Consider the following 14372-nt stretch of genomic DNA (forward strand, 5'->3'; position numbering starts at 1 on the left):
ATCTAGTTTAATAACCTTCACAAGGTTGCCTTTATCAACATCGACAAAACCCTGCGGTGGCACTTCAAAGGCGTGCCTCTTTCGCAGCATAATGCAGGTGGAATATCACATGCAATGTGAAACACAAGCGGCTTGGTTTCGATAATGGAAACAGAAACGAGCTTCGCAGTTTTCGAGAAGCAAAGCTGTTTCATTAGCAACCCACTCACTGTAGATAGGGCTGGTCCGGCCACGCCCGCATTGACCGGTTACCGGTATTGATTCCTGACATCCCCGCAAGCCCTCATCCTTGGGCGTGTTCAATATAGATTGCGCCTGATAGTGTAGATTGCAGTCAATAAATGCAAGTCGGTATGTCCGGGAACGGTCGTCAGCGAGCGGGTGGTTCAGCGACCGAACGGCTATGATATTGCCGGGTGGCAGCGCGCTGGCTGACCTAATTGATCATCTCATTGCGCCTATGTCTGTCTCACGAGACGCCTGCACAGTCAGCCCAAGGCATTCATTATACAGTAGACTCTCGCCCGGTTATTGCTATGTGCCCTGGTGGAAAGAAGCCAGGTCGGCTTCGGCAGCGCAGTGAAGCTTCAGAGAAACGCGAAGGATTCAGGGGTGTGTGGCAGTCGACCAATTGCGGTTGATGCTGGGGTATGGCGAGCCAGTGAGAATGCCGAGAAGGGGGACGGCTCGAGAGAAGCATGCAGACACGGCGCTTCGATGCGGTCGGGGTGCGCAGAGACAGAGCAGACTGCCTTAGCCCAGGTGCCACCATCACAACGAGGGCTGCTGAGTGGACAGCATGCGCAGGTGAAAGGAATGCCCACGCATGCAGGGGATTGTGTAAGAATGTCCCGACATATACGCAGAAGTAGCCTAGAATGTTAGTCTTGTTGAATTGAAGAGGCTGTTATGTTTCGAGAAGAGAATGGGGGACATTTCAGGTGCAGAGCCATCCACCCCGACAGCGTCAGGCCAATCGGCGTCTCTTCGCTTGCGGAATCCGCATGCTTACTATGTAAAGTCTGTTGAGAGAGAACCCCATTTTCATTTATACTGCGCGTCTAATTATAACCAGGTTTGCCGACTTGATTAACGACGGCATCAGGCTCTCTCAAGACAGTGAGTGACTATTACCTATTATTACCTAGGTAGACTAAGTAGGTAGGGCTCGGCAAGGTGGTTGGCACGGCCGCGAGCGAGCTACGGTGCGGTACGGCAAGTCAAGGTAGCCAAGTGGGGAACTGTTCTAGTCGAGTCCCCGTTAACTTGCAAGTCCACCGGCCCCCATTTGACTTAGGTCCACGGGTTGGTTGCTTCAGCGTGCGCGGCGCCTCCACCGATTTGCAGCAGCAAAACTTAAGCGCCTTGACGCCCAAACACCAGCCATTACACTATACTTACCCAGACAAGCAAGCAAGCAGAGGCGAGGCGACGACATACCAGACATATACGAGGACGGAAAGCCTGCCGAGCATCGCTTGACCGTTGCTGTGCCATCGTACTGTACAAAGAACCCGCCTCACACCGACGCTAAGCCGACAGTGGGCATACGTCCATACGTCCATACATCTCGACTTGCCTCACCAGCGCAGCCCATCCAGCAACAACCCTCGGGCCCCCGATCGCTGTTCGTATCCTACCAGGATCGCCACAACATGAGCTTCTCCCCGACGCTGGGACCATGAAATGAGAAGCTCGCGCCAGCGCTCTGTGTCGAGTTTGTCAGCATCAGGTACCACAGAAGGCACTGGCCCGAGCCCATCGACACCATCCTGGACTGTCACCCCTGCCAGACCCCGGGCCAACGACGACATTGCGATCCTTGACGGCCTCATCCTCAACGATATCCCGACATACGGCCGTTACGGCAGCGGAATCTCTTCTTTCGGGCCTGGGTCGCCCTACCCGACCATAACAAACGCACCGCCGTTTCTTTCTCCCTTATCACCAGGCGCCGCCCGTCGTCCGAGGGCACATACTGCCACCGAACTCCCCTCCTCCCCTCTCCTCGGCCCCGAATCATCACGTCCTATCACTCGCGCCGGCGGCACCCTCTCCATACCGCCTCCTCCTGGTCCGCCGACCTCTTTCAATATGTACGGGCAGCGACAGGCCCCGGGGCCTGATCCCTCGCGGCCATTCAATGTCCCTCCACCGCCGCCCATGTCGCCTCCTCCCCCTGGCATGGGCCAGATAAATACTATGATGTCGATCCCTCCTCCGCCTCCACGATATCCCAGTGCGCCAGCTACAACGGGCAATGTGCTATTGCCCGGGCCACCAGGAGGGCTACCTCCTCCTCCAGGCCCTCCCCCCGGGAGCGCGCTGAATCCACAAGCGCCGTGGCATGGCACTTGGGGCAACATGTACAGTGGTGGTGGCACGATTCCTCCTCCACCTCCGCCCACAGGACAGCATCGCGCATACAATCCGAAGCTGCATGCGCAAGCCGCGCCAGGGCAGATGATTGCCATCCCGCCGCCTCCTCCCCCGAGTGAGCAGATGTCAGCGACATACATCCCCCAGGGTGACACCTATGGCGAAGGTGTCGGTATTCCAGGGTTGGGAATGGACGATGCGGCGACATGGTCAGCCAGTTCTCTGAGTTCCTGGCAGACGATAAGCCAGACAAACACGAATGACACGGCAATGACGACGCCACAAGACGATGCACAGGGCCGTGACAGACTATATGCTAGCGGGATACATGGCAGAGGAGCATCCACGACATCCAATGCGACATCTTCCAGTAGCATGCCACCTGAGCTCGCTGCTCAGTGGCCGCTAGACAGGGTGTTATTGTGGCTGCAGGGTAATAGTTTCTCAAAAGACTGGCAAGAGACCTTCAGAGGTTTGAATCTTCATGGGGCTCAGTTTCTGGAGCTCGGCAGCGGACACGGTGGCCGAGGAAACTTTGGCATGATGCATCAGCAGGTCTATCCGAGATTAGCACAAGAGTGTACAAGCAGCGGGACAGGATGGGACCAAGCCCGTGAGCGTGAAGAGGGTAAGAGAATGCGCAGGCTGATCCGCAGTATCATGACTGGTCGCCCTGGCGAAGCTCCCAAGATGATCACCTCGCATACTCGAAAAGAGTCTAGCACGGGAACAAACAACAATCTCCCAAGTGCCGGTACGGATGCGGCAGATTCGCCGAACGTGAGTTCATAGCCAGGAAGAAGTTAAATATTGAAGTGTACTAACCGGTGAATCCATTAATAGACGCCTATCAAAGCTCCGGGGCCAGGCTTCTCTGGCGGGCGACGATTTTCGCAAACCAGAAATAACACTATGCCCACGCTGAACAACAGCACGATGAGTTCTGACGCGAATCACAGAACCATTTTGAAGAGTATTGACGTAGATAGCGCCCGCCGGCACAGTCCTGGAGCAACTGAACCCGGCGAGGCAGGCACCCTCCGGGCCATGGGAAGGGACAGCCCGAGTAACAGCCCGAACCCACAGCAAGGTCTCTTCCCATCAGCAACCACGCCGAACTTGTCTGCATCCCCACATGGCAGGTTTGGTCATCGATCGCGGAATAGCACAGATTCAGTATCCTCAAATGCAGCAATATACGGATCTGGAGTCCCTGATGGAGCCAGCCAGGCATTGCGAAGCCAGATGAACATTAGCGAGATGATCAAGGATACACGCCGCCATGCTCAGGACGGCAGTCGACCGTCGCCGTTGGACTCAGGAGACCGATCTGCGGGTACGGAGCCACCAAACAGTGCTAAAGACTCCAAATCGTTCCTATCGTTCTTATCCAGAAAGAAGAAGCAGAAGGAGGACGGCTTCCCATCACCTGAGGACCAGGAGTCTCCCACAAGCCCAGCCCTCAATTTCAAGCCCCATTCTCTGGGCAGCCGGACTGGAAATGCCAGTGAAACATCTCTTGATCGGCCCGGCTCGAGTTTCTCTGCACAAGCGGCGCCGGATTATACCATTCCATTCAGGCCGCGGCGCGGAGGCAGGATCTACCTACTTGCGACACTTGACTACTGGAACTATCGCATGGTGGACGTGACGGATGTTGGGAGTGCAACAGAATTGCGCCAGCTGATCTGCCGAAACTTAGGGCTGCCCGATGCCGAAGGAGCACAGATCTATCTGACAGAGCTCGGCAAATCCGATCACGATGACCCATTAGACGATATGAAGCTTACAACAAACAAAGGTTTGAAGGCTGACTCTGCCGGAACTCTGAAGCTCTTCGTTCGGCCGGGGCCGATGGCTGGCTTAGGATTCCAGATGGGCGTGCAGGAGGGTCTCGCACCAACATATATACCCGCCGGGGCTACAATGGACGAAGATACCTACGCCCGTCTGAACGGTCACCGACCGAGATCGAGCTCGTCCCCGCCAACGTCCCGCCAGAACACGATAAGCGGCGATCGGCCCACGGAGGAAGTGAAGGCAGATCTCAGCCAGCAAGCAGGCGCCTATAGGGCGGAGATGGAACGCAAGCAGCAGGAATACTTGGCAAAACGAAGGCAAGCTGCCATGAAAGACAGTCCCTCCGAGGGCGCCTCTTATGGAATTGTTGGCAGGAACGTGAACTTCGACGAACCACGAAACTCGCCCTACGAAGAGAAGAAATTCGCCGATAACCTCTTGCCCCAACGCAAGGCCCCCGCAGCGCCGCTCGATCCATCCGCCACTCTGATTAAAGCGAACTCGCTCAGCAGAAGAACGGGAGATCGTATGAGATTGAGCCAGGGCAGTCTCGATGGGTATCCGACTAAGAGACCGGGATCTGGCGACTCACCGAAACAGATGTCAGAGAAGAGGAAGCCGATGCAATCCGCCCAAGCTCTCGGGGGTATTGGCGCCGCTTTGGCGTCCATGGGGAGAAATCTTGGGGGAATAGCTCACCCTGGTGCTGGAGCACGGGCAGTATCACCTAACCGGGCAGTGTCATCGCCCATGCCCAATGGTGACTTCAATGACCGAGGTAAGGGAGCCATGTCGACTGTCTACCCTTCGGGGCAGCAGCAACAGCCTCCGGGAAGCAGTAGTCCGCGACCAAGAACGCCCGGGTCGCCCGGCTCCATAACGTGGAGCCGTGGCAACGTGCCGTTCCTAGTGCCCGACTATTCACCCGGCGGTACCCCGTTGCTGCCTGGCGATGACAGTTTCGACGGCGGCAAGCCTGCAGAGAATGGAACGGTCGCTAAAATGAGACAAGCAGCAGCGGAGACCGCTACACGGCGAGCAGTTTCGCCGGGCAATGTCAGTCCAACTGCAGTAGCAGGTAGCGGAAGCGGGTTCGCGCAACCACGCCGTAAGAGCCACGGTCCAGATGTCGACTTCACGGAAACAGAAGTCAGCTTCTCAAGACCAGCGGCACCGGCTATTCAGGCATCGGGAGATGACTCTGGCGACGACTCGGATGATGGGCTCTTCGCTGTACCGATCTCATCGAGGAGCCCTAGCAAGTCAAAGGGCAAAGCAGCCGCAAAACCAGTGCCTGTCTTTGATGGTGATAGCGGGGGCGAGTCAGATCCCAATAATAAGCGACCAACCTTGACAGTCAACACAAAACGCAGCAAGAAGAATCTATCTGTGTCCTTCTCCAGCCCACAATCCATGGGCATCAAGACGCCAGAGGTCGATGATGACGAGTCTAGCGCACGAAGCTCCAAGAGCTCGAGACGCACACCTGGAACACCAGCTAGCGAGGGCTGGGAGTCAAATGAAGATGTCAAGTTAAGCAGACGTAAGAGCTTCATCGAGAAAGATGTCTGGGCCAACCGTCCACCAACGGATGCCCTTATCAATAATCTTGAGGACTTCTTCCCCAACCTGGATGTCGACCAGCCAGTCCTTGAGGAAGGTGAGCAAGAACTGCCACCAAGCCCCATTGCAGAGGCCGATGAGAGCCCTACCGAGAGAACAAAACAACCTCCCACCCCAAGCCAGCAACCGTCCGCAATCCCACCGTCTAGAGCCTCGTCAATTTATGGCGAGAGCGACACTCTCGGCTCAGATGAATCCACACTAAAGGCTCTCGAGCGGCCAGCATCCATAGCCAGTGTCGCTCATCGCAGCATTCGGAGGTCAGGCGGGCTAGGACGTATGAAGTCCATCAGAGAAGTTGCGCGCGGTGCCCATGAGGCAAATAAACGCTACACGCAAACTTCCCAGCAGGCAACCGGTGCTGCAGGCGCGGCTGCTAGCAGTGCAATCATGCGTCGCAAATCTACGAAGATGTTTAATGCCAACATTGTGCAGATCCGACCAGAGCGTGGCTCTATGGTCATGCCTCAGATACCTCAGGACACTCTTCCCAAGAGACAGACTACATTCCGGTGGTTCAAGGGTCAGCTGATCGGAAAGGGAACGTACGGCCGTGTATACCTTGGTATGAATGCGACCACCGGAGAGTTCTTGGCTGTGAAGGAGGTTGAAGTCAATCCAAAAGCAGCAGGTGGCGACAAAAACAAGATGCGAGAGCTGGTCGCTGCATTGGATCAGGAAATCGATACTATGCAACATCTTGATCATGTCAATATTGTGCAGTATCTCGGGTGTGAGCGGAAGGAGACGAGCATCAGCATCTTCCTTGAGTACATCAGCGGTGGTAGTATTGGATCATGTCTACGCAAACACGGTCGTTTTGAAGAGTCTGTTGTGTCCTCTCTGACGAGACAGACTCTATCTGGTCTCGCTTACCTGCATCGCGAGGGAATTTTGCATCGTGATCTCAAAGCCGACAACATATTGTTGGATCTTGACGGAACCTGCAAGATCTCCGATTTTGGTATCAGCAAGAAAACAGATAACATCTACGGCAACGACAAGACGAACAGTATGCAGGGCAGTGTCTTCTGGATGGCTCCTGAGGTCATCCGGTCACAAGGTGAAGGCTACTCCGCCAAGGTAGATATTTGGAGTTTGGGCTGTGTCGTGCTCGAGATGCTGGCTGGTCGCCGACCGTGGAGCAAGGAAGAGGCGGTTGGGGCGATCTACAAGATTGCCAATGGCGAAACGCCTCCGATTCCTGAGGAGGTGCGCATGCACATCAGTCCACTGGCGCTGGCGTTCATGCTGGACTGCTTTACTGTGTAAGTCCTATCCCGTCTTCTTGCAACTCTACTATAGTATGAACGTGAAGCTAATCATCATGCTGTAGAAACCCCCAGGACCGTCCTACGGCCAATCGCCTTCTCTCGCAACATCCATTCTGCGAGTTGGATCCTAATTACAACTTCTTGGATACCGATCTGAATCGCAAAATCAAAGGGACCTTCTAGAAGACTCGCAGACGAGAATGGGTAGTAGTGTCGCGAGAAGAGGGTGATGCTATGTGCAACTAAAATGTAGCTTAGAAACTGTTCAAGAGCGATGGCGCGACAGGTTACTGTACTGTTCTATGTCTCTGTCATTCACTAATCGCCACATATATAGTTTGGGTGGGGCCTCGTTGCTTTGGATGCTACGAATTAGGATGTAAGGGCTGTGCTCTTGCTTGTTTTGATAATGGCATGGCGAGCGGTGCCGTTTGTGCGCGTTTTCTTCCTTCTCTTGGGTGCGATGGGATTGTGGTGCTAAGCGTGAGGTGTCTGAACGGATTAGAATAGTGATAGGAATCAAATCTGTTATACGGCTTGTTTCTCGCATTAAATGGCCCCTTTCAGATCTCCTAGTCTCAGAGCCAGGCGTGACTATGTGAAGTTTGGCATCAGCTTCAAGCCAAAGAAAGATCGGTGGGCCATGATGTGTCACTCAGTAAAACACGTTATCTTAATCTCAGCTTTGAAGAGCGGGTTGTTCATCTATGGAAACATTCACTCCAGCAGCATTACATCCTATCCTGGAGGGCCTTTCTGTGACACAGGTTCCGGTGGCTTCTGACTCTGAGCAGACAAGCTTGATCAAACCACTCACTCCCATACATACTAATACAGTTAAGCAGAATTCCCATGTTCATTTTGAACCATAAAGAACGAGCACCGGCCTGGCTGACGATGCCATCCTATCCAGAAACCATCCAAGCGGTAGGCATGCAACGTCCAAACGGCGTCTGAACCAAATATCGGCCGCTCGGAAGGTACTCTCCTGGTCGCTCTTCACCGTCTCAGTCTCAGCCTCAGCGTCCATCTTCCTCGGCCCACAATGGGCCGCTCCGGCTACGACACTACAGCGATGGGCATGAGCAGCAAGCCACGCCAAGCCGGCGCCAAAATCGATGATGCCACCAGCCCAGATGCTGGCCCCGGGGCCGCGCCCAGGCGCAACAAGACGCAGCACGCCTCAGGGGCCAAGACGGCCCAGCAGACGAACGTGAGCGAGCCGCGGTCGAAGGCGCCGGTCTGACGGTTCCCGTCGAGACGGCCACACGTCCACGGTACTCAAATGGGCTCGTCGAGATCTAGCGCTTCGCAGGTATCGTCGACACGCTGGGGCGACGCCAAAGCCACCATCCCCGGAGGTCGCGGGATTGCAGGATCAAAGCACATTGCCTGGTGCAACACTGCAGGATGCTACCGATCGCCCGCCCGTTGGGGGGATTGGGTGATTATGCTGAGCATCGTGGACGGGGTTGGCTCATGCCTGTAGAGGCTAATCATCGAGAGGTAAGACTGACGTACTTGCCAATGTGAAAAGGGGAGTTGAAACCCTTAACTTTGATTCAGAGGCTGTTAACAGCTAGCGGTGTCAGAACAGTGAAAATCAGTTACTGCGACTCGGGTCACGGTGCAGGAAGTTGGGCAATCAAGTCTAGATCCTCCAACTCCTCTTCTAGTCTTTCTTGTCAACATTCATGCCTGGTAGATCAATTGGGTTTGACCGCAATCAAATCCTTCCGTCGGGGTTGTTGTCGTCGTTGTTGTAGCAAAACCATTCTATCTTGAGCACAGTATTCACTTGATCACATGGAGCACTCTGGATTCAATGTGTTTTTTCCAATATTGTTTATTTTTTTTTCGTTTGTTTTGTGCCTTTTCAGTTTTTTAAGTGCTAAATTGGGTGCTTTCTTGGTTCCGTCACCCCTTCCATCATGTATGTGCTCGAGAGGTTACCTCCTCTCTCGCTGCAGCAGACAGCCGATGCTGTCATTTGTAATATTGCTGCCCCGTTGTCCGCCTAATCCCAATCATATACACCTCCTCCTAATCTGGATTCCTCGTGGAATCGCCTCGCGGCAGTATGCCAAATTATGATGAAAAATGGTATCTGTAAATATGCCGCGCTCCCAAGTCATCATGCAACAGGCCTTATAGCCGGATGACGTTCCCAAGACGCCCGTTTTCGTCGTGAAGCGTGCAAAAATAAGCACGGAGGAGAGATGGATAGGAAATAAGGAAGAAGCCAAACCCAGCTCCGAATTTTCCCTCCCAAATTCCGTACATTAAACGTGAAAGAAGGTCGTGTAATACGAGTTCCGGTATTCGTAAAAAAATATGATTCGAAAGGCGCAGAAATAGAGACATTGCTTGCCGGGCCCCAGTGCTTCCCCGGGCAGTAATAATTATAATAATAATAATAATGTCATGCAATTACAGCCAGGTATCCTCTAATATGAACATGGGGCTGAACTGTTGTTTGAAATGAAAGCCGCTCGTTGAGTTCATGCCTGCCAGTCGTCGTTGATCCAGGCATCCCAATTATCGCCAACACCACCTCCTGGTGTGCCGATTGTGCTGCATGGGCCAGGTAGTTCAAGACCCGATGGCCCATAATCGCTCTGAAGCGAGGCCTCGGTCTTTAGCATGGGAGCAGGGTGACCATTCCCCATACCAGAGAAATGCATGAAGTCCATGGTGGAATTCGTGGGCATCATCTCATTCCCGAAGAACATGCTTGCCATGGGGTCGTTTGGGTCGATGTTGGCCATCTGTTTCACCTCGTGTGGGAGCTCAACCGTGAACGACGAGGAAGCCGCAGATGGCACCGCCAGGGATGGATCCACGGGTAGTGTTGTCGCAGAGTAAGTAGCCGCGGAGCTGAAGGATGGCGTGGACCGAGAAGAAGGGGAGCCGGGTGATAGAGCTGGCGGAGACGCGATGGCCTCAATCGAGCCTCTCGGTTGGTTCATCGGGCTGGCTATCGACTGACGTGGGGAGAGCGCCTCACTTTGTGCTATCGACTGAGCTCGCTCCCTGGCCAGTTGGTTGTTGATGCCGAAGCTCATCTGCTGGAACTGTGGCGAGCCATCCTGCTGCTGCTGCTGTTGCTGCTGCTGCTGCAGCGGCTGTGCATACAAGGACTGGGCCATATGTTGTGAGAGTTTGGCAGCGCCAGGAAATTGTTCGGCAAACATGCGGTTGACTTCATTCTGGCGGGCAAGGCTGGCCATGGCAACCTGGTTTGTGAGATACGCACTCAACCTGCTGTTCATATCGGCAGATGAAGTTTGCAGGTGGGCGGCCAACGCGCGGTACTGTCTCGGAAGATCGTCCTCCTCCTCCTCGTACATCTCCTCCTTCATGACGATCTCCTCGGAGATCTTGAAGCCTTTGCCCGTCCGCTTCTTATGAATCTCTGATGCCATGCGAGCTGACTGTACGCGGGCCTCGATGCTGCGGTCGGCCCTTCTCGAGGCGGCAATATATGCTCTCTCTTGGTTTTCCTCGTGTGATCTCTCCGTCTGTTACAAAGTAAGTCTCATTGATTTGCTAATGCTTGGTGAGTTGATAGGATTTACTACCTTACTGACCTTCCGCTGAGCCCGCTCCAGCGTCATGTCGGCAGGGATTGTCGAAGCGTCAAACGAACGCTTCGGCATTGTGGCGATTGTTCGTGCTTGATGTGTGCTTGTTGTGTAAGAATCGGAGCGTATGGTCGATGCCAAAGTCTGAACAGCAGAGGACGAGTAATTGAAAGAACCATAGACCGATTATAGATAGCGGCCGTAGTACTCCGGATGGGTCAGATCTCTAATATGTATCACACAAAGGCAATGTGGCACAAGAGATGTGGAGTGAATCAACAAGGCGAATGAATGTTGATTAGTGTAGTATTATGGAACAAACAACTTGGACGGATAAGAGGCAGTGGCCTGTGTCAGACGGTCACTCTGCAAGGCTCAGTATGTAAGAGATGATACTCTTGTGAGCTTCTGTAATGTTGTACTGAATTGAGGCTCAGGGACTGTTGAGAGGTTGCTTTGATGACGAGTGGCTGTGAGGCAAAGAGACACACAGGCAAGATTGAATGTAGAAGGTATCAGGGACAAAGAGGGCGGAGGCAGGGTGGTGAGGAATTGGGCGAGAAAGGAATATATACCAACCGCAGCTGCAGGCAGTGTTTGTCTCGCAGTTCCGACGGTCGAGGACGGCGGCAGAGGAGGAGGAAGAAGAAGAAGAATGAATGGAGAAGAAGAAGCAACAAGAGCTACCTTGCTGTATACCAGGAGCGGATGGGGGCCATGCGGGACATGGGACCATGAATCGGATGTATCTTGGCTTACATGTCCAAGAGCAGAGGAACCTGAGAGCGATGTACTGGGCAGTACATGCCAGACCTGGATGGGTAAACTTCCATTAACTTTGACACGGGGAGCTGGCAGGGTGTTTCTCTTCTGGAAGGTACCGTACTGTACAAGGCACATGGTAGACTGGAGACTGGAGACTGGCTCTCTACTGGGACTGGGGAGTGCGAGTCTAGGTACTCGTGGTACTCTCTGTGGCAGAGGCACCTGCAGTGTAGGAGACTTTCCTCCTGCCAATTGAAACGAATGGGATGGAGAATTCAGATGGGGAAAGTGCTGTTTTCTGTTTTCGATCGAGCTTCGATCCCACAAGATTGGCTGAGAGCATAGCAGTGGCGATCGATCTCGATGCGTCGTTGGTTAGGTTAGGTTAGGTCTCTGGGCAGGGCGCAGGGAGCTCGCTGTTATGTCGGAGAAGGAAGCTAGAGGTACCGCAAGTACCTTCCCTGCTGCCCTGCCCATTTCGGCGCTAGCTTGTCCCAGCCGTCCCACAGGCGCGGGATGGTGCTTGGAGGCAGGTCTCTTCAAAGTACCTAAGTAGTTCCGTTCTCCGTGCACGGTACGGGTCCGTGGCTGCCTTCCTGGGATTGGTACTTGCTCGAGACTTTCCTGTAGAATGCTCACGGCCGCCCCAGCACCATCGCACCTTCCTGCACACGGCCACCTGGGGCTCCCACCTACACCTTGCTCTTTACCTTCGATTACCTTAACCGTAACAGTGGAGCCCTCCCAGGTGGAACCCCCGCTCTGCTCGATCCCTGCAGCCGCGCCTTCTGATCCGGCACGAATAAACCTCTGGACTCGACCTCTTGATAGCTGAGGCCACGCCGCCATCCAAACTCTACTGCACACTCCTACATGTAGGTACATATGTATGTAGAAAACAGTCTCGACAGTACACAACACAGCACCCCCTCCTGACCCGGCCGCAGTAGTCGAAAGGCTCACGGCCCTACCGAAACTCTGCTTCCCACCACATCCTAGGCCGCTCCGGGGTGCTTGTACCTGCCTGCTTCTGTTCCCCTCACCCTGAGGCCATATGCTGCCATCGTACGTTGCCCGTCCTCTAGGGTGTCCACTGTGGAAGGTTTGGCTGTGCAGTGGAAGAGAGCACGGCTTGCACTTGGCGACTGTCTTGGGTCTTATCTGCCTCACTGCAATGCAAGAGCTTGAGCAATGGGAAAGGGACCTGCACGGCGAGAGTTCCAATTGACTTCTCCTGCCACCGACTCCGACCACAGAGAGTGGAAGACATGGAAGAGAAATATGCTCACTGAGATACTCAAATCCATCTGAGAAGGGCTCCGAGATTGACAGGCTAATCAGAACGGAGCAGCATCCGAGCCTGCACTGCAGTGAGGACGACCGGCTATTGGAGCATGTTCAGAGCCAGTTTGTACCAGACCGGGTAGGCGACGCTTTTCCGTGATTTTTCAATGTCCACCTCAGCTGCAAAGGGTTTGTGGCGACAGGGAGCGACATGCATTCACCGGTCAAAAAGCAATGCTCATATTAAAACGGCGGTTCACAATCGTATCACGACTGTGCCTTTCGACCGTGGTCTGCTTCGGGCATCGACTAGCCTGGCTTATTAGACTAGTCGGAGGCAGGTAGATGGCCGGTCTTCCTTTCCCACTGGCCTGTGCATTTATCAGGAGCTGGTGTTTGTTGGTGTTTCATGGCCGCCATAGGAATGATTTCTGGTCGAGCTGAGCCAGCCATGTTACCTTGCACGCAATATCAAGCTCTAATCGCAGCCACCAAAGCGCAGCCACCAAAGAGCCACAACAGGGCCGATGAGATCCCGTGATAACGCGTCTCGAACCCACCGAGGTCCAGATACAGCTTAGGCCTATCGGCAGGGTTTTGGCTGCAAGGTTTAGTGTGCTGCGAATGCGAGGAGAAAGCTCTCGGGATCGTAAACGTATGTGGAAGATCAGCGATGGGACCCCTCCTGATCCTGCCGGGCGGGCCTTGTCGTGGAGACCCAGCGAGCCATGCTTGCCAGGTTGAAAGCTAAGATAACCCTGGGCCTGAGGACCCTGAGCCACCCTTCCACGGCACGCATCGCCGAGCTAATATCAAGGAAATATCACGTTCGAGTACTACTATCAGTATGTCGCGAATGTTCGGACCGGCCGCAAGGCATCAAGCTCGGCGGAGACAGGTTGAGATGATCGAGAAAGGCGTTACCGTACAACGCATCAGAATGGTCGCACAGAAACGCGTTGCGCTTGCGAAGCCTTTTGGCCACTTATACTCGCCTCGCTGCACTACATGTAGGTCAAAAGATCAAGAAATGGCTCTGCATGTCGGTGTTCCTGTTGGCTAAGCCAACATGAATTCCTTGGCCGGGAAAGGCAAAATGCAAATGCAAATGCCAATGTGCAATGAGGAAGCTTCAAGACTAAGTCGAGCTGCCCCGCACTCTCGTCTGGAGGAGCAAATTAGAACCTTAATAACCAGTGCTCGGGCGTGGCTGTGGCCTTCCGATCGTGCTGGCAGTCTTCGATTTGCTCTGCTCCTGGCAATGCTCCGGGTACCCATGTACTTCGTCCTGGCTCTCTGAGTCTCAGTGGCACGGTACAGCTGTATCGCCAATACCTATACGCCACCTTCTTTTTCTTGGTTTTTTTTTTTTTGGTGGCCAGCTGGGTTGGTTCGGAGCACCCACACATCGCAGCTGTCTAGCCAAACCTCTGAAGGAGAGCTATGGCCTGCTGCGTGAGAAGGTTTCTATAAGCATACGAGGCCATCAATGTCCATTGATGATGCTCTCCTCACGTTCAATCAAAGCCATGATCAAAATGACGTCAAAATGAGATGTCAAAGTATCCAGAGACTGTGCGGGGAACAAAGAAGTAGTCCCCTTCCTCGGCGAGCTCGCGACTCTAGCCGTCGTCGACTCTCACTACACCTCCGCCGGGGTAAT

The 14372-nt window shown here is 54.0% G+C and overlaps 2 protein-coding genes across 2 annotated transcripts; one reads left to right on the forward strand and one right to left on the reverse strand.

The window, feature by feature from the left end:
* Positions 1 to 4017: 4017 nt before the first annotated feature.
* On the forward strand, positions 4018 to 7074 carry UCRPA7_2501 (putative map kinase kinase kinase protein; the record flags this gene model as incomplete). The annotated part of the gene is made up of 1 exon (XM_007915091.1): positions 4018 to 7074. The coding sequence occupies one exon, from the start codon at positions 4018 to 4020 to the stop codon at positions 7072 to 7074; it is 3057 nt and encodes a 1018-aa protein (XP_007913282.1).
* Positions 7075 to 9577: 2503 nt separating this feature from the next.
* On the reverse strand, positions 9578 to 10735 carry UCRPA7_2502 (hypothetical protein; the record flags this gene model as incomplete). Its single annotated transcript, XM_007915096.1, has 2 exons — positions 9578 to 10597; positions 10667 to 10735. 2 exons carry the CDS (start codon positions 10733 to 10735, stop codon positions 9578 to 9580), a joined length of 1089 nt encoding a protein of 362 aa, XP_007913287.1.
* Positions 10736 to 14372: the final 3637 nt, after the last annotated feature.

Source organism: Phaeoacremonium minimum (genome assembly GCF_000392275.1).
Source record: "Phaeoacremonium minimum UCRPA7 unplaced genomic scaffold PA7_03_scaffold_162, whole genome shotgun sequence".
NCBI classification, from domain to species: Eukaryota; Fungi; Ascomycota; class Sordariomycetes; order Togniniales; family Togniniaceae; genus Phaeoacremonium; species Phaeoacremonium minimum.